General features: G+C 38.7%; 1 protein-coding gene across 2 annotated transcripts in view; it reads left to right on the forward strand.

Annotated features, from left to right (window-relative positions):
- Positions 1 to 20,634, forward strand: part of TMEM131 (transmembrane protein 131) — a 161,797-nt gene that overhangs the window by 46,324 nt on the left and 94,839 nt on the right. For both annotated transcript variants that reach the window (XM_090065011.1, XM_090065002.1), the window contains exon 3: positions 4,859 to 4,899. In XM_090065011.1, coding sequence (XP_089921137.1) covers positions 4,859 to 4,899 — 41 coding nt within the window. The remainder of the gene's footprint in view (positions 1 to 4,858; positions 4,900 to 20,634) is intronic.

Consider the following 20,634-nt stretch of genomic DNA (forward strand, 5'->3'; position numbering starts at 1 on the left):
CATGAAAGCTGTATGCCCTAATGTTATAGTTCAAAAGCAACACTTGTTTTTGGCTGGAAATATCATTCATATTTCTGTTCACCAACTAAGCCAGGGTCAGAGTGAACAACAGACTTTTTTTTAATAAGTACCATTAAATGTGTGTGTGTGAGAGAGAAATGACTAGCTTATTTACATCTTATGTTATTATAATCTTGTTATTATAATGTTACAATAATTTCATAAAAGTAACCAGACTTACAGTGCTTGCTTCCAATTATTGCAGTTATAAAAAAAAAAAATAGTCATATCATTGAATGGGGAGAAATCATGGGCTGAACAGATTCCTGGTTTGTTTAAAATGCTATTTACAGCTGTTGGTTTTTCTTCACATGAGAGAGTATTTTCTTTATGTTAGGTTCAGCTCGGTAACAAGCTCATTCAAAGCTGAGAAACCAGTTGGCAGTTTAAAAGTAGCAGAGTTTTCTTTCCTCTTCCAGTCTACACATTTAAAAAAATGGATGAGGTGGAGAAATTACCTCTAAGTCTTGAAGGACATGACCAGAAATAATAATTTCATTAACCACAGGAAATACTTTGTAAAGCATTTTTAAAAATAAAATATAGTTGGGTTTTTTCCTTAAGGTATACTTAATACAGTTTTATTTTATAGTTTTAAAATTACAATTGTTCTCTTTTATAATTGAATTCTAATTTACATTTGAAAACTTTGACACAAGTGAAAAACAATTAGAAAATGGTGAATAACACTTAGTATACTAAAAAGTAAAAATCAAATCACATATGTGGATGTTTAAATGTGTGCTGTTTATCTTCCTGGCTAGTAAAAAGTTGCTTATTTAGCATACAGGCTACACTGATTTACAGCTAAACATCTTTTAATAGCTGCCAGTCAATGCAACTCTACCTTTACTTAAGAAAATAAACAGCACAAATGCAAAAGAAGATTAAAATTGATTTTAAATTAAGTTTCTTGATGATTTTAAATCACAAAATTGGTGACTTTAAATAGCTTTGCTTTTAAATCAGTCTCTCTTAGACTGCGATTACCTGATGCTACAGAGCACAATTTGATTTTTGGAGATAGATTGCCTCTCTCATACTGCTGGGCAAAGAAAAAAAAGGAGGTTAGCACCAGGGCCAGGCAATTGAATTTGTAAACATTCCTTGACTTTCATACCATCTATTTTGCCATAAAATGTAACATGAAGAGATCAAACAGGTAGCCAATGTTACTCTAATTGCAGTGTCACCAAACATAATTTTAGAACTGAGTTGCTTTTGTAATTTGCAGAGCAGAACTGGCCTTCAACCAATGCTTGTGGAGTAAATTATCTTAGTGGAACCAATAACAAAATCCCCAAGAAGTATCTGCAAAAGCAAACAAACAAAGCTTTATTACTGTGGGGCCAAATGAATCCATGAATAGGTCTAGTTGTTCATGAGCATGTCCTTTAGATTTGCAAAGTTGAGGCCTTTTTTACCAATACGGTTAACTTGGAACCATGGAGAGCTGTGGTTAAGATGTGGAATTAAATAATTTGGGCGGGGGGTGTTGTGGAATTAAAGGATTGAGAACTAAAATCAAAGCTGGTTGCTCTGACTTCAGATGGCTCAATAGTGAAGGCATGGGCTCTACAAATGATTTGCGGTGGAATGTGTTTACCCCTTTGCTTGAGGCCAGGGATAGATTGGGGATTTTGCTGGTGTACTTACCACCTTGCTGCACAGCTGTTTTCCTGACTCAACCAGCCAAGATGGTGTTGGGGCAGTATTGAAGATGCCCAGACTTATTGTATTGGGAGACTTAAAAAAATTCAGAGCGGGACTTCTTGGCATCCATGTCCACCATGGAGCTATCCCCGATAGAAACTGAGCCAACCATGAAACAAGGCAAACACTGGACCCTAAGTTTTGCATCTGCTTGGATACAGGAGCTTCAGTTATCAGGGATGTTGTCAAAAAACCTCTATCATGGTTGGACCACTACCTCCTAAAGGAGTGCTTCTCAACCAAGATGCCAAAGCATCCTGAGATGCCTTAAGAGCTTTACAAGGGTTCTGCAGGGTGCCATGCAGTGTTAGCTCTACTTAGGTGTGCAAACCTGATTCGCAAGATAAACCAAGAGATTTCAAATAGGAATCCATAGCATTAAAAACATTGTGACCTGTTGTGATCTTTATGAGTTCTTTGCAACAGAAGAATTGCTCTAATATTTTTCAATAGTAAAAAACCCAAACAAATGTAAAAATGAAGAGCTGGCACTTCTGATGGGTGCCTTGGGTCTAAAAAGGTTGATAACCACTGTCCTAGAGACCCATATTGCTCTCCGTCAGAGTGATGAACCAGCTAGGCTGGTCTGCCTGTGGAGACTCATGGTGGTAATCGGATTTAGAACCCCCTGAGACGTTCTCAGTCACCTTGACAGCTGCTCTTGTCAGTAACTTGGTTACTGTGTGGAATAGCATGCTGACCTTGGCCATAGACAGTGGCACCCAGGTGTCCTGCAGTCTCAGCCTTTTCATGGTGCCTGCCTGCAGCTGGGGACTGGATGTGTGTAAACCAGTTGAAACTGAATCCAGACAAGAGAGCTGATGGTGGCAGGCAGACAACTGGACTTAGGGGGTGGGAGGGAGATCCCTGGGATGCCTGTCATTGATGGAGTATGACCTCCATTTGTCACTTGGCTTCACAATCTTGGGGTCCTCTTAGATCAAAATACAGAGTGTGGGCCAGATGTGGGCCACCAAGAGATTTTATCTGACCCACAGTGGGTCCCTCTGTCTAGCCCAGGTACAGGGGGCAGCTTGGGCTGCGGCACATACAGCTGGTTCTGCTGCCCCCTGGATGTGCAGCGGTGTTGGGGTGGGTTGGCAGCCAGACTCGGCTTTCTGGCAGCAGTGGCTCCTTCCAGCTGCCATTGTCAGTGTCGCTGCTGCCACCAGACCCAGCCCTGCTGCCTGGGCACCGAATCCCATTTACCATGCACCCACCACCGGGGGGCAGTGGACAGAGCAGCAGGCGGGGTCTCCGTGGAGATCAGGCGGGGTCTCCATGGAGATCAGCCTAGGCCCTCTGTGGGCAGTATGTGCTCGGCCAGGCAGATAGGATGGGATGGGGCTGCAGGCGGGTGGGGCCAGGGCCAGGATCTTGGGCAGCGACAACACAGGGCTATGCAGGGAGTGGATTGCAGCTCTGCGCAAGACCCCGGCTATGGCCTCATCCCATATGCCCGGCCAAACATGCCCTGCCCACGGGAGTCCTGGGCCGGTCTTCATGGAGACCGTACCCACCCACCTGTTCCATATGGTGCTGGTCTAGTAATCCACCACTTAGAGAATTTTGATGAGCTGTTGTAGGTAGCGGGGGTGCTGACCCAGCCTGTAACATCTTGCCCAAACTCCTTAAGTAGCTCTCCAGCCCAAGTAATTGCCCATCCCTGTCCTAGATACTCTGCTGTACCAGGATCTTCACGTAGGAAGAGTGACTAGGAGTGCCTTTCACCAACTCCATCTATGGAGAAGACTGCAGACTTTTCTTTCAGATTCTGATTTGGTCATCATCATCATCCATGCCTTTATAACCTCAAGGCTGGACTATTGTAATGCACTCTATGTAAGGCTGTCTTTGAATGCATAACTCTAGTCATCCAGTATCTGCACTAGCTCCCAGGAGCTTTCTGGGCATAATTCAAAGTGCTAGTTTTGACCTATAAGGCCCTAAATGGCTTGGGCCCTGCATACTGAAGGGACTGCCTTCTCCCTTACAACCATCACAATCCCAAAGGCCAGCAAAAGCAACCTTTGGCCCCCAGCCACTCAGAAGTTGGATAGCTCTGTACTAGGTGTAGGCTTAAGGGTGGCTTGAGGATGACAACTGAGATTTTGATCTTGGTTTGAAATCCTATGGAAAGCCAAAATATAGAGAATGAATCTGATATGCTTTTGCAGTAGCCTATATTGCTAAAGTGATGTACTGCAGCATTCTGAACCACTTGGAGTTCCTGAACATTACAGTTTTCTCCATACCAAGAATACACAATCTTGTTGTTGTCTAGCCAAGTGATGCCAAAGGGATGAGTCACAAGTCATATAAGATGAAGCTCTTAACCAACTGAACATGATAGTATTATTTTTCTGATGATATTATTGGAAACTTAAGGTTTAATTGTATTTGCTGCTGGAATTATCTTTGCTTTACAATTTCTCTGACTCCCATTTGATTTATGTGCTGCTCTTTTAATGGTGTGGACACACCAACATTTGGAGCCCTTTCTAAATGTTGTGTGTGAGGGAGCTGAGGCTGATTAAAAGGTAATAGAACCCCTCCAACTTTAATGCTGTTTCATCCAGGATTGAAGTTGGAGGTGTTTTGTTACATTGGAAATGTTATGTGAAGAAGACCCATACAATTAGAAAGGAACAGCTACTTTTAATGCGGCTCCAAACGTACATGTGTTCATACCCTTAGTATCATTTATCCTTAATATAGCTTTTGGTAGCATTTAGGATGGCAGTCTTTCCTCTTCTCCTGGTCCTAAACTGTTGCCCTTTTTGTCTTTTTGGGTCTGTGTTTTAATTTCTACTTAAATCAGTTTTCTATGTACTTAATTGTTACTGATTGCTTAATCCTTGACTAGAACTGCAGTGGTTACTTTTTTTGTGGGGTTTTGGCAATCTGATTTCTTCAGGCCCCTGGAAATGGCTGCTTGTCAAAAGCTGACTTGGATTTCCTGCTCCAGAATTGAAACTTGCCTTCTGATCTTTTAAAATCTATTCTCCTTATTTGTCAGAATTGTATTTTTAAGAGCAAGTATACGATGTGCCTTTGCAAGCTAAACTATTTTTTCCTCTTACAGACTGAGACAGCTCTTGGCCTCAGTTCATATCAACAGAAAAGGTAAGATGTGCTTCCTAACACAAAATGTTTACTTTGAACAAATTCTCTTTTGGGGAAATTCTTTTGATTCTTTACACCAAAAATAATGTCTTGTTGTGCAAGTCAATGTTAAATCATTTGGATCAAATCCAAATTTTATAACATGCTAGGTAGTTATGGGGGCAGAGAAATTTAAATAGGTTACCTCCTATTTCTGGGCATCTTGCTTCACATGTTTAAAACTTATGAGAAAGTAAGGAACACTATTTTACTTGCATAAAAAAAATTAAGCTTTTTAGTGTAAATTAACTTCTCTGCTGTTAGACTCCTCTATATGTCACTCACAAAGGAAGAGCAGGACTATGTAACAATAGCTTATTAAGAATGGGAAAATTGACTATCACAGGGAAAATTTAGCTAACTAGATCATTTAGGCTGAGCAATAAGGTTGTGGAAGCTGAATTGCTTGGGACCTTTATAGATGTAGTCTAGGCCGTAGGCAACAAATCTGTGTAGGCAGCATTCTGCTTGTAGATGATATTCCATCACTTTCCTAAGAGGGAGGTGTCTGTTCTTTTCTTTGGTATTGTTTTAAATGCCTGACGTTTTAAAAGTTGTTTTTCAGTCTACTTAAAGTTTGTAATCCATGAGTTGGGGCTTGTAACAATCCTTCAAAATACAGTAAGCACTAGCCAAAACAAAACTGTAAAAGCATAATGTATTAGTATTAACTAAGTATAGGAGTTTGTTTTTCAGACCTATTTACTAAATAAACCGAATAAGACTTATCCTGCTTGTCACTTTAGAGATCCACAGTCAACTGGCACTTGAATTCTACTGTTCACTCTTGCGAATTTGTTTTGTCTTTTGAAATTTTCTTTTTTTGAAAAGGGCCTTAAGTTCATCCAGTAACGTACTTACAAATGGCAAGATTTTGAAAAATTACTATGTTAAGCCCAACAATGTTCTGCCCTGTAAGCACAATTTTCAGCATGTCTGTTCTTGTAGTGTTGGCTGCACATGTGAGGACAAATAAAAGGTTTAAAATATGTAAAGAACGTTGTATTCAAAGTTAATCAGTGAAGCGGTTCCAAACTTTGGAAATAAAAGACGTGATGCACCAGTAGTCAGGTGCTGGTGGAGAAGCTGGGGCAGGGATGGCCAACCTGCAGCATGTGCACCCCAAGTGGACCAGACAGCCTGTGTACCACAAGTGGCAGACTGGGGAAGAAGAAGGAACCAGAAGGCAGAGCAACAGATTGGGCAGGAAAAAGGGGATGGAGTGGCACTAGGGAAGGCCTGAAGCTGTGCATTGTGGTACGCCTAACAAAAAGTTTGACTCTCACTAAATTAGGGAATTACTGTCAATGTATTGACCTGCCACTCCCCACTTCTGTTGAGTATCTATTTGAGTCGAGTGCGAGGGAAGCTCTTCTGATTTGTTTTCACACAGTTCTCTGGTCACTTTCCAGTTGTCTTCGTCTTAAGCTGTGAATTGATTGTCCAAAATGCACTCATAATCTTGGTTTAATATTAGTTAATATGAGTTAAATTAACTTCTCCCCGCTGTTAATTCTCAGCATCAATAATGTAGCAGAAAGCAAGCAGCTGTTGCATTTTGGTGTGGGTTGTGCTGATGCTGCCTAAACCATTGTCTACACTACAGAGTTATGCTGGCACAGCTGTGTCAGCAAGGGATGAGAAAAGATCACACATTACAGTAAACAGCTCTGCAGGCACAATTTCTGTTGTTGGAGAAGCTGGTATAGTTCTGTTGGCAGAAGAGCTACCAGAGCTACAGTAGGAAGCCTGGCTATCTGAGTGCTGCTGCTGTAATTAAAGCAGCAATTGTTCCTTTATTGTAGATACAGTCTAAAGTAGGGATATCACAATTACCCAGGCCCTGGGGCTTATCAGGGGCCAGGTATGGAGTCACCTTGGGTAGATTAATGCAGCCATCACTTGCTCCCCATCCCACCACTACTGCATGTCCCTGATAGGACTCTGTTCCTAAGAGTTCAGTGTTAGGGCCACTTGCCCAAGGGGTTGCATCTTTGACACCCGTGCTGCTAAGAAACACGGTGGGATCAGCAACTATGAACTGATTAACATGCATGATGATTGGCCAAATCCTGCAAACCTACTTCAGTGCCCTGTCATCAAATTGTCTGAATCAACACCAGACAAAGCCAGCATGTTTTGAAAAGCTTAAGCAGCTGCTGGACTGATCAGTTGCCTCACTGGAGTTCTGAATGATGTGCAACCATCTTTAATTAGGTGCGAACATGGAAGCTTATGCTGAGTGCAGTGTAGGCAGGAAAGAAATAATAGGCATGCCTCAGTAGTATAACAAAGGCATAGTGACCCAGGCACCACCCTGAGATCCAGTCTTGGGGGTGGGAGGTGGGATGCAGGAAGAGAACAGTTAAAATAGCATTATAGATGCTGCCCAGTTGTACCTCTGCATGCTTAATTGGCTTTAATCAATGCCATTAATGTAGAGATTAGTAGGATTCAGCAAATAACTTGTGGCAAGTTAGTCCTCTTTTGAAAATTTACTTTCAAAATGAGTTAGATAGGAATAGGTGAAAAGTGAGTTGTTTGTATTGATACCTTCCTCTGTAAACTTAAACAATATTCAGAAAAAACAGCAGCTTTTAGAAATGATTTTACTGACAGCAAAGATTCTTGCTTGGTGTTTCCTCTTTTGCATCTTAAAATCTATTTTAAGAACTACAACAGTCTACTTGTTCTTTTAAAAAGATATCAAGCCGTAAAACAGGAAGTATAGTTGAGTAAGTAATGCTGCTACCCACAATATTTTAGGACACAGATTCAGGTGGGTTTTTTTAGTTTAAAAGCAAACTGTTTGCTTTGGTGCTCTCAAATTTAATTCATTCAACCAGTTAATGCCATTATCTGAAAGCTGAAAATTTAAAAGAATCATATTTAATATCTTATTTAATCTATTTAATGTATTGTTAATCTTTTTAAATGACATTTTTCTGTTCAGCGTCATCTTCCCCATCTAAGAATTCTAGGATGCAGGTGATAACTTCATGAAAAAGATTTAAATACTAGGTTCTGGCATATTTTTATATTTAATATTCACAGAAGTATTTTGCTAAGATTTTTTTTCATGAGTCTGATCTTGTGAGGTCTGTATCCTCACTCCAACGGGCAAGTTGAGGCCACCAGATATCCAGAGCCCTACATCTAACCTGACATTTTAATGAAATTGCATGATGAGTATTTGTGAAACTGGTGAAGAGTTTCGGATGTGTTCCCCATCTCTTGCAAACCCACTTGTAAACAATGTGCAAGTTTATCAAGATAAATTAATAAAAAGCACTCTTATAAATAAAAATGGATTTTCTTAGTTAATGCTATGTTACTGCTGGTACATAAATTCCAGATGCTTACTTCTGGATCCTTACTGAAGGAATAACTTTAGTTCATCTGTGATTTACCTCATCACAGAAATATCTGCCAGGCAGATGGCTTTTATCAGAGAATATCGCATTTTGTTCACAGAAAACATGTTAAATCCTGATGTGGGGATTTCTTTACTCAGAGTAGGTGTCTGTTGTTATACCTCCCCCCTCCTCCCCCACAGGCAGTTTTTTCCTTAATTGTTAATTGTTCCCACAGCCTCTCCTTGTAGTACCTCTGGGCATTTATACATGCGCTCCAATACTTTCTGATTGTAACGCTGGAGCATTCTAAACATAATGCTCCAGCATGATGAAGCATCTCATGTATTCGGTGTCCCTTTATTTCAAAACGGTGGCAGGGGCGCTAGTTAAAGCACCCCTGCCACCATTTTGAAATGCAGGATGCTGAATACACAACACACTGCAGGCGTTTTAATTGGAGCAGCTCTCCAAAGCCATTCTAATTAAAGCACCCCTCCACCCCACCCCGGAGCACACGTATAGAATCATAGAAGTAGGGTCAGAAGGGACCTTATAGATCTTCAAGTCTGACCCCCTCCAGGGCAGGAGAAAAAAACTGGGCTCAAATGATCCCAGCTAGGTAAGTATCAAGCCTCCTCTTAAAGACCTCCAGGGTAGGAGCCAGCACCACTTCCCTTGGAAGTTGGTTCCAGATCCTAGCCACCCTGACCGTGAAGTAGTTCTTACGGATGTCTAATCTAAATCTACTCTCCAACAACTTGTGGCAGTTATTCCTTGTTATGCCGGGGGGCGCTAGGGGAAACAAGGTGTCTCCCAAACCCTTCTGGTCCCCCCTAGTGAGTTTAAAGACTGTCACCAGGTCCCCCCTCAGCCTTCTCTCGTGAAGGCTGAACAGGTTCAGGTCCCGCAGTCTCTCATTGTAGGGGCTGCCCTGTAGTCCCCGGATCATGCAGGTCGCCCTCCTCTGGACCCTCTCGATGCTGTCCACATCCCTCCTGAAGTGGAGCGCAGAGAACTGGACACAGTACTCCAGCTATATAGGTGCCTTGCGAGCCTAATTTTTTCTTCGCTTACCCAGAGTGTAGTGTATTCTACCTCATCTTCATTTTTAAAATTACTTTTGATTTAAATTTCTCTTCCTATACAAAATGTATTTAATAGGTATTATTCAGCTTGCAATTTGTGTAGAAGTGCATTTTTAAAATTGTTCAAAACTTGTTGTACCAACAGTTTTTAGAACTCATTTTTTTCAGATCACTGTAAGTTTTTACAGTGACATCGGTTTTAGCAGGGGTTTTTGTGATCTGATCCTTTGAAATGGTTTTTAATAATTGGTTAATAACTTGAAAACCAAAATGCATGTAATGTAGTGCATTTCTAATGCACAAAACCCAACCGGTATTTTTAGTATTTACAGAGCAGTAAATATAGAAATAGTGACTGAACAGTTGTCAGTGAAAGAGCTATAGTTCAGTCTAGTTTACAGCCTGAAAAATTGGATGTCTCATATGTACTTATGGAAGTACAACTAATATGTACAATTATATTATTTTTACTCTTTTAAAAAAAATGTTTGAAAACAACACTTTACTCATTATGTATGGTTTTGTTTGTTTGTTTGTTTTATAATCTCTGTGTTGCTCAGTCCATGAAACTACACATCATTTAGCATTGTTCTACTACTTAAGGAAAAGTATCAGAAAAGGTTACACTTGGCTTAAATCTGTTGTTTTGGAAAATAATGGTTTTGTGTTGGTGTTTAGATTGATCTCTCGGTCAAAGGAAATACGTTCTGTGGAAAGTATATTTAATTTTGAGAAATTAAGAGCGTCAATCACTGGACACAATGCAACCACAGTCAAGCCTAGAATTTTTTACTGTTCGCAGTCATTAGGATCAGATCTTAAATACCCTTTGTAACTTTTCTGCTATGTTCTGCACCAACACTACAAAGAGGCCAGAAACTATAATAAGTGTAACGGCAGTGGCTTCATAAACTGTATGCCAGTGTGCCTCAAGCATCTAGTGTAGGGTACATAGTAAAAATAGTCCCTTGCAGCAGTCGCATGATTCCAATTTTAAGTTCTTTATGGTTTCTTTTTAACTTTGACATCTCCCTCTCAAATCTTTAGGAAACTGTGATTCAGCTTGATGTGAGGATTAGGTTGTTGGTGTCTGACGCTGTCTGTCAAATATGAGGGCTTTATATTTTAAACATGTTCACTTATCAGACTAACACAGTTTGGAGATACTGAAGAAGAAAGCAGTGCTTTTCCTTTTGTTTGTTTTTGGCTTTTTTAAAATTACCAGTCATTTTAAGAAACCTTGAAATTATAAATTTCTACATCATTTATATGGATTAGATCTTTGTTTCTGCAGGGCAAGCCATTGCCTTATGAAAGAATGTCTAAAAAATAAGTAGCCGCTAAACTACATTTCAAACGGATACAGGAAGTGGTTGGATGACTTTAAAGTTGGTTATTTATGATGAACCCCGAGGGGGACCTGTTTTGAGTTATTTGCAGCTGAAGCCCAGGTGACCATCTGATCTGAGACAAGTCTAGTGATGAGTGCTGTGAATCCATTATCAGCCATCTGCTGACTATATAGTAAATTTTGTATCCAAACATACTGGCCCAGGTTATGTCGTAGGCAGGGCATGTATTAGTTCACATCTACTCTGTTTCTGTATGGTTCTTCATCTTCCCTTTAAAGAGGCATGTTGACTTGATGCAGAGAGTATTCTTCAGCTTTTAACAATCTGTTTTGGAGGACTAGTTTTACAGGATGTTGTAGGCTGAGTTGTGCCATAGATGTCTTTCCACTTTTCCAGTAGAGAGGAGTACTACCTGATGGTTTTTGGTTCCCTTTGCTTTACAATGAGTCTAGTGATGGGATAATTTTGTTTTGTTTTGCTAAAATGAATCTTTGTTTAGTGGATGAATAAAAATTACTAGATGCTTATCTACAGTTTAACCTGTGACTAGCACTACGGTATTCCTTCTCAGTGCTTTAAATACTGGTATTTTTTCTCCACATAAAAATTGTTCTTTGAAGTATCACACAGTCCTTAAAACTTGTTGATTTTTAAAATGATCTGAGTTAGACTAGTTTGAATTAATACCTGTTAAGGTTGCATGGTAAGAATCTGTGCCTCAATTTGTTTTTACGTCACAGCCATCTATTTCACTTCTCATACTTTGGGTACCTTGTTTTCCATGTGAATTCACTTGTTCTACACCTAGATCGGCTGGGTTATGGGTTTTGATGTGAGCAAGCCAGAGACTTACGTTTGTTAAATGAAAGCTTAGAAATGCTCTTAAAACAATTTGAGACTAAGAACTTAAGTTTTCATTTTGACTAACTTCCTTGATCCAAATAATTTTTCCTTGTTTTGAGTATTCATGGCAGATGAGCACTGCTGCTTGACAATCTTGCCTGTGATAGCGTTAGTTTATTGCTATAAGTGAGTTGTTTCTGCATCCTTCAATTTCTTATGAACATACTACTGTAGATGTTCAGCTGACCAAAAAGATCTGACCATATATGTTAACGTTACTGAGTAGCTTCTGTCACACCAGTTGGCCAACATCACTCTTGAGAAGTTGTTAGGACCATATTTATTTTGCTAAAGCGCAGGTTAAGAATTGTAAAATAACATCTATCAGGACCTTTTGTCAACTTCTCAATAAAACAAATTACTTCCTTGCATCCTTTTTTCAAATAGAACACCTGATTCATTTGTCCAGTCATTGTGTTACAGATTTGGCCACTGAAACTTGTATAGGTTGGTAATGGATCTGTTTTGCCCTTCACTGTATAAATATTGATATTGCCTGTAGTTTGGATATGCAGAAAATACATTTGAGAACATGCTTTGTAAAAATGTTTTCCATCAAACATAGCGATGCTGCTTTCCATTTAAGATTATGCCTTTGTGTAATATCGGCCTCTTGAAGGCTCGGATCGAAAACATTTACTCTTTAATCTCATGCCCATGTATAATCTGAAACATTGATTATTCGTATGTAATTAATGTAGATAGGTTTAAAGTGACACAGTGTCACAACAGCAGCTAGCCTTCAACAGTCATTAGAGAAAATGATATGACAAGTTTGCTGGGATACAACTTAAGTTAACATTTATCTCGCTTCCTGTGCTATGATGAGAACCCAGTAGCTTTCTGTAGTCCCCCTCCTGATCGTTAGCTTGATGATCCTGCTGAAATCATTTGTCTTTAGACCTTCCCTGTTTCACTGCATTTGCAGCTGAAGCTTAAGCTAAGGCTGTGGGCCCATGAATGGAGAGGCAAATCTCAAGGCATAAACCTGGATTTACAAACCTGGGTCAAATAGCACTGTGGCTACTGTCTACAAATGAGCAGGCTGTGCGTGTGAAACCATGAGAAACAAGTAGGTTATGCATTGAAAGGTAAGCACAACAATTTAGCAGCCATTCAGCCAAGGGTAAATTTGGCATTATTTGGATTGGGTTAAATCCAGTTATGTTGAGTTTTTTAACTTGGGTAAGCTTGATTTGTCATAAGCATTGACTCATTTGTCCGTGGCTGTTGAATGCAAATTTAAACTTAGCTTATCTGTACATACTTAACAGAGGTTTTACATTTGAACTTTACATTTACATTTAACACATGATAAATCATGTTGTTTAATTTAATTAACATAATATAGAATTTGAGCTGAGATAAAGGAGTTGTACCTTAGTTTGGGCTAAACTGGTCCAGTTGTAAATTGATCGTAAGATCTGAGAATGTGACAAGTTACTTTGAGGTAAGTAAAGGCATGAATTTATAGCTAGTCAGCTGCTGTACAGTAACTACTCATGCATTCTCATCCTGCAGTAAGTGTAAGGAGGGTGTAACCCACCTTGTAAGGAATTAGGAATCTCACATTTGTTGGGAGGCAAGTGTGCACATGGGCGGTGACCATAGATTAGCTGACTTCTTGTAGGTTCACACCCTATTTTACCTTGAGGCAATTTTTTATGTGCACATGGTTATGCTTAGTTGGTGTGTATGTAGAAAAGCATTGCCAGTTGTAATTCAATAAGTATGGGAGAGTTCTCATATGAGAGATGCATGCATACAAGCATATCATGTATATATGAAACACTCTCCCATGTAGACATACCTTATCCTACACACACACAGCCCTTCTTCTAAAGTGACAAGTTAATTCAGACAAGACTCTTCCCTGGACAAGTGACTACATAAGTTTATATTGGTTTAAATTCACACCTTAGGTTATGCTGAAAAACTGTCTTGTTGTAAATGGCCTTAAAATTTTAGACCAATAACACATTAAAAAATAAACATTTTTATTTTATGTAGTGCAGATAGATATCACTGCATTCGTTTTGATTCACAACCATAATATCTCATGCCATTTTTTACGCTTAGATGTGGAGCACAATTATGCAGACTATTAAGTAAGGACAGTAATGGTGGTTTGGTCAGTGCCCGCATAAAGGACCTGCTTGTGATTTAGAGATCGCTGGAAGCCAGCCTTTTTAGCAGGCATGTTACGAATTAGCCTGATACCTTCCCTGAGTGCCACTCTTCTTCCCTATTGGCTGCTTTGCTTTCTGTTCTCTTTCTTTTGCCCCCCACCCAACCTGCTGCGCTGCTTTTTGCTCCTTGCCCTGTGCACCATGCCTGATTTGCTACTCTTTTTTTCTGCTTCCTTCCTATCTGCCTCTGCTGCCTGTCCCCTTCCTAGGCTGCTGCATACCATACAGAAGCATATGTGCTGCAAGCTGGCCATCCCTGAAATAAAAGATGGTCTTGCTTTAATACAAGTGCATGGACATCTGAATTAATTCTGTTCATGGATATTTTGTGTTTACTCCATAAGTCAGAATGGGAAACCTGGGTAGAACCACCTATCTCTTCAGCAACTGAATTAAAATGAAAAGGCTAGGAAGTAAGTTTGTCACCTTGTAAATAAAACCAGTGGTAAAGAGGAGGAACCTTGTCAGCTTTTTTTTATAACGTTAAACAATCCAACGTTATTTAGCAAAGCCATACAACCCTGCATTTAATTTTAAAAAATAGTTAAATTAGCTGGTATTTTAGAGCTAAAAATAAGTTATGGGATTTATTGGCTAAGCTGTTTTCTCAACTTGACACATCCAAAGAAACGCTAGCTTTTGAATGCCATATTTAATTGATTCCAGAATTTCAGGGACTGTTCAAGGCATGAATTTTGGTAAAAGCTTAAAAAACAGAAGATGGTAATAGGGGGGTCACCAAGTCCTTTATTTTTGGTTAGCAGACTTACCATGTTTTAGCCAGGTTAATAACTGCCTATAGAACAAAGAGCTTTTTGGCAATTAAAACATTCTAGTATAAAAAACTCCTTGTTTCATCTCTGCCCATTGTCCCTTTAGATTTCTAAAATATTGACAGTTTTAATAATTTACTTGCCAGACAAAGAATGGAGGAAATGAAGAATGCAGCCCTGGCACAAGAGAAAGGAAGACAAATGAAGCCCCTGCTGTGAGAGAGAGGCTGGGCCATAGAGGGTCTATAAAATGGAGCAGGGTGGGAGAATGGCTTCTAATGAGGTATGGAGGGAGGAATGGAGACCCTGGTACACGTGGTGCTCTAGGCCTGCAGAAGCAATGAAGTGTGCAGTAGAATAGTTTTTAAAAGATACAAGCTGTTGGAGCCTCACGTATGAGGAGTGTTCATGCATGTCAATGACGTCGCTAACCTAAAATTGTTGTTGTGAGCAATATATTTAACTGTTAACAGGAAGGCAAAAACTTTTATCAAATGTGAGTTTAGAGAAGAGAATAACTTGTTTTGCATGAACTAACGGTAGCTGTCCATTAAAATTAGAATTAAGACTGATGCATGTACATGTTGGCAAAAAACTGTATATGTATTAGTTGCCATCAATTAAGTGTCATTTTTTTAAGGACTATGCTAAAACAAGTTATGACTAAGGGTGGTGTTAGGAAGGTGTTGCCCATAGTGCTGTTCTATGGAACATATGAAAATAATATGTTGCACTTATTTAAAAAAAAACTGAGAGTCTAGTAGTGTTAAATTTAAATCTCCCGAAGAAATCCTTACTTATATAAACACTACTCTTGTAGCGACAGTTATTTAGAGGATTTTTTGTCCAGTTATAATGAAGAGCAGCACAACCATCGAAAAGGCATTGATGTGAATGCTCAGTGGGAAGGAATTACATTTTAAAATATGTAGTATTCTAACTTTGGGGAATGTATTGTAAAGACTTACCTGTTATATGTGTAGAGAGATCCATGCTCTCCATTGCCAGTGTTTGGGCAGGTTTAGAAATGCAACTTATTAAGATTATCAGAACGATGAGGTCCCTTCTATATGAATATTATTTAAAAATATTTGCCTACAAAATACTTAGCCATTTGAAATATTGTAAATGGGATGAAAGAAGACATCAGTTTGCCAACAGAAGAGGTGCTTTTTCTGGTATAATAAAACAGGTAAAAGCTTTTGTGATAAACATAGCTGTAATATATCGTTCTCATAGTAATATATAGTGTTTAACTAGTTAAGGCCTAAACTATAACTTATTAGTATCTATAGTTATGTTGTAGGAGACTGAGTTGAATAAAGATGCACAACTTCAGGCATAAAAGTAGATTTTCAGATTCTCCCCTTCTTTCTTCTACCTCCCCCTTTCCACAAGATGAGCAATGCTCAAGAACACCTATTTAGCTTAAGAACTTTCTTCTCTTGGCTTTAAGAGCCAATTTTGTAGTCTTAGGAAATAAATCAAAACCACTCTTTTTTTTTTTTTTCCCTTCAAAGAGCTTGTTTCACTTTGTGCGTCATGCACCTGTGTTTTGATACAAATTTAAAGCTTGTCGTATGAAGCCCATGAGCAGTGTAGAAACACTAGATTCAGCTGGAAGCTATTAAAATAGCTTTTTTGTTTTGTTTTTATTTTGTTTTGAAAGGAAGATAAGGGAGGAGAGGGTTATCTTGGCCAGATACCACATCCGCAGAATCTGTCTTAATAGTGCTGTAAGGAGGAAGAACTATTAACAGACTTAAGGCTTTCTTTGCTTAACAGTGGTAGTTGTATAGTTTGCCAAAAACAAACAAACCCACCCTAAAAGCCCCCAAAAAACAAGTTGGTGACTTGCATACATATTTAAAATGTAGTTATGCGCTGAAATAAGACAGATGCTGTCATGTTATATGGGATCAGGATATTGATTCAGAATTTGTATATTATTTGTAAATTTATACGAATTATATATTACCCTCCAAAAATTCTGGCTGCCTGCATAATTCCTGGGACATCATGGCTTCAGCATCACCCTTAACAATACATTCAAGTTACATATGAATATTGTGAAACTGTACCTCACAGTTTGTACAGAAAGGAAAGGGGGAGAGGAAATGGCATGTGGAGGCTACTGATAATTTTTTTTGAGTGTCAAAGAGGGTGGTATATTCCAAAAAATGCTTTTTAATTAAAATCTGGGGATTTTTAGTGGTAGCCTGTCTTTCCATATAAAATATTCAACTTCCTTTTCTGCCTCTGGTCAGGTTCCTCCCTCAACGATCAGCGGTTCTCAAGCTTTTTAGGCTTGCAGCTTTCCTTGGAAAATGACAGCTCTTAGCTTTCACTCATTTTTCTGTAGTAAAAAAACAACAAAGCAGTTCTTTTGTTGCAGAGAACTCAAGGAAGACTGCATCAGGTCGGAATGCTTTTGACACAATGGATTCCTATTTAAAATTTCTAGGTAATCTTTTGTAAATCATGTGTAGGCGCTCACACACTTAACCGTGCTAATGTTGCTTGGCCACCCAGGTTGATAGTAACTAGAACTGGACTTTTGCAACAAATTAAGGCTTCTGGTCCACTACGTTAGGACCCTTTCTCTCTCCTCCTATTAACACTTGCTAATCCCTTCCTACTTCACCCAGTTTACCAATCCGTATTTTATGGTATACTCTTCAAGCTATTTTTGCTTTGCATCTTTATGTATGTGTAGTTCTTTCTGCTGGGAGTAGTTTTTCTCCTTTTCTCCTGTACCACATAATGATTTTCTCCTTAGCACTCTTCCTGCACAGCCCTTCCAGTAATAACACTTAAACTTGTAGAGCCACTTGATAATATTGTCTGAACTACACTTGAAATTCCTTATGGCAGGGATTATATAACTTTTGTATAATGCATGAGAACATTGTTGGCACACTACAAATATAATTAGAAACTATTTCCCTTTCAGTTTTCTTTAGCTGAATCAAATCCAGTGATTGGAAAAATCACTGCTGGTTTGTATGATGAAAATACCATTAGTTCTGTCCATTTGAGGTTTTTTTTTCTTTTTTTTTTTTTTTACAATAAATGGAGTTAAAAATTCTCAGTATTCCTTGTAAGCAAAAGCCCTAATGTTGCAGCAATCCAAGATCTTAAAAACTGATAACAGTCTAGCCAGCTGATTACTTTTAATGCTTTTAGTAAACTAGTTGCATTCTTTTTGCTTGCAGTGTGGCACTAAGTAAATGCTAACACTTGCATATTGTTTATAACTAGATTGTTCCCTTGTGTACTCATTTCCAAAGGACACAAATGATAAATGCAGATTTTCTTTTTACTGCTTATACCTGGAATCAATAGAGAGGAAAGCACATTGCCATATTTGTGAACGTATTGTCACTTAGGTACTTGCATTCTAGAAGAAAGTACATAAATTCAGTACTTTAAATCTGTTGTTTCATTAGCTGCTGCCAGGTGAATCAGACAAATAAATGTTGAGTTTCTGTTGTTTGTCCTGTCAGAACACGATGGAATAAAAACTACTTTAAAATCAGTTTTCATTGATCTCTTAACATTTTTAATCAGATTTTCTTTTTACTAGTTTGTTGTTTCCTATTTTCAAGTCAATTCCTGAAGTGGATATTTGGACGTGTTTCTGTATTTTCCCAATAGTTACTTGAAAAGATGTCCTAAAATTTGACATTGTACAAAGAAGCTTCACTTTTTCAAGTCTTCATCTGTACTGAAAGATTCATACAGGTCCTTTTTAATATCCGTATTCCAAAAATACTGCACTGAAAGCAAATTAGTTGCTAGCTGAACACAACCACAGCACCTTTCAATGTGTGCTGCATATCCACAAGTCAAAAAACTGAAATGGTTTTACTAGGCCGTTCCCTTCTCTTGGTAGGGTCTGTGACATGAACAGTCAATAGAACTTCAAGAGCAGTCTCAGTCTCAGGTAACTAGTATGAGTTTGAGAAGCCATTTTTTACGTTCCTGTTTTTAAGAAATTTCTGTCAAGACTTTTAATTTTCAAGGCTGTTTAATATTGTTTTGCCTACAATACAAATGAGGTCCTAACATTTAAAAAAAAAATTAGATTCAATCCAAAATTTTTATGTAAACTTTAATTTCTCACAATAGCACAGCTTTTCCAATGTTTAAATCTTTACATTGAGATAACTATTTTAAATTTGACTTGAATCTCTTTACTTTGCACCCAGACTGGATTATACTTTGAGAAGCTTCTTGTGTGTGACATTGCCGCCTCACAAGGGGTTGTGGGGTGGTGTTGGTCTGGGTCAATCTCTTTAACAGCATTGGCTATCATTATGATCATTTAAACAGGTACATTTTTTCGGATAAATATCTTTGAGCATGATAGCAATATTATTAAAATATAGAGACAGAATATTTTTGTTTCTCATGTTAGCATATTGAGTTTTTCAAAAACAGGCCTGTATGGTTGAAACTAGTTTTTCAATAATAGATGAAACACGCGTCTGGTGGTTCTATTTAAGAATTCACTGTTACTGTTGGCAGAAGTAGGGGTGTGGTATTCCCCAGCCAGAGAAGGGGAACTATGCATTGGTCTGTATAGTCCAGCTCATTTTCTTAACCCAGAAACCAGGCTCCTAAACCAGTGGTTCTCAATGTTTTTGGACTCAAGAATCCCTCAAGTAGACTCAAGACACCCCTTGAAAAATGGCAACTCTTAGTTTTCACTCTTTTTGCCTACAGAAAAATACTAGAGTTGTTTTTCTTTTGTGTAGAACTCAGACCACAACAGGTCAGAATATTTTTGATGCTATGAATTCCTCCTTGACATATCTGGGTTTTATTTTATGAATCTTTTTTGTACACCTAAGAGTGCTAATAACATTGTGTGGCTCTCTACAACACCCTTGAAAGGCTTTCAGTACACCCAGACTGAGAATCACTGTTTTAGTCAAAGCATCCCAAAAGAATTTCACTGTTCCCATGGTCTTGTCTTACTTTGTATCTCCAATATATCACTGCCCTCCTCCCAGCTGCTCCTGGCTCCCTTCAGGAGTATCTTGTGTTTCACTGACTCACAGTTTCCATTGTTTATTCCCCTGCCAATGAGAGAGGAAGTTTTATATGCAATTTCCTGTAAACATGACAGGAAAATAAGTTTAACACCTGCTACTGCAACCATCAGTCTCAGAAGGTCCAGAGACTGTCCTAGTCACATTCCAGTTTTGAATTCCTTCCACCTAGTAGATTCCCCTGGCATGTTCATTTGGATAAGGTTTTTTATGCTTGTTTTTAAATGTATTTCTTGTGCTGTTATTGGGTAACAGTTAACTATATTTCAGAAACTGTACTTAATAACTTATACACGCTTCCAGGGATTTGGTCAAAGCAGTGCATAAATATAAATTAACCATTGTGACCCACTGTGACTTGATAACAGTACCACCAAATGTACCACACTGATGAAGTTTCAGGGAAGTTGCCTGTATCTGGCAGCGCACACAAAAGTATCTCAGTTGCTTTTACCAACTTGACCACTTCCAAATTCTTTACTCCTTTAGGAAATATCCTCCTAAAATGGACATTTACAAAGATCTTTTAAGTGTAGATGTGCAAGGCCTTTTTCTAGATGTTTAATGTGATTCAGCTTCCCAACTATGTAGTAGGTAGTTAACATTGGCACAACCTCTCATGCAGAGATTAAGGCACACTTGCATATCCTGTACAGACCTTGCAATAAATTTCATTCTACATAATGTTTCCCTGTAGATTGGATCCATGTGCCACTGCCTGGTATAAGGTGGTCTACTATAAATTCCATTACAAAAAAAAAGTGTTGCTTTTTTTTTCTCATTTTCCAGTTCCCTGAACCATCTCAAGATGTCCTCATTGTATAGTCTACTCGCTGATTCCTCTCTTGCATTCTGATATGAAGGGGGGATATGGTCAGTATAGTGCCTGCAAAGAAATTGATTTTCTCAGCAGATCTATTTCCTGCGTATACTCTGAGTCATATCTATCTGCTTCAATGACCACTTTCTATCTTTTTCCTG

The sequence above is a fragment of the Crocodylus siamensis genome, chromosome 1, assembly GCF_052110815.1.
Source record: "Crocodylus siamensis isolate JL-2025a chromosome 1, ASM5211081v1, whole genome shotgun sequence".
NCBI classification, from domain to species: domain Eukaryota; kingdom Metazoa; phylum Chordata; order Crocodylia; family Crocodylidae; genus Crocodylus; species Crocodylus siamensis.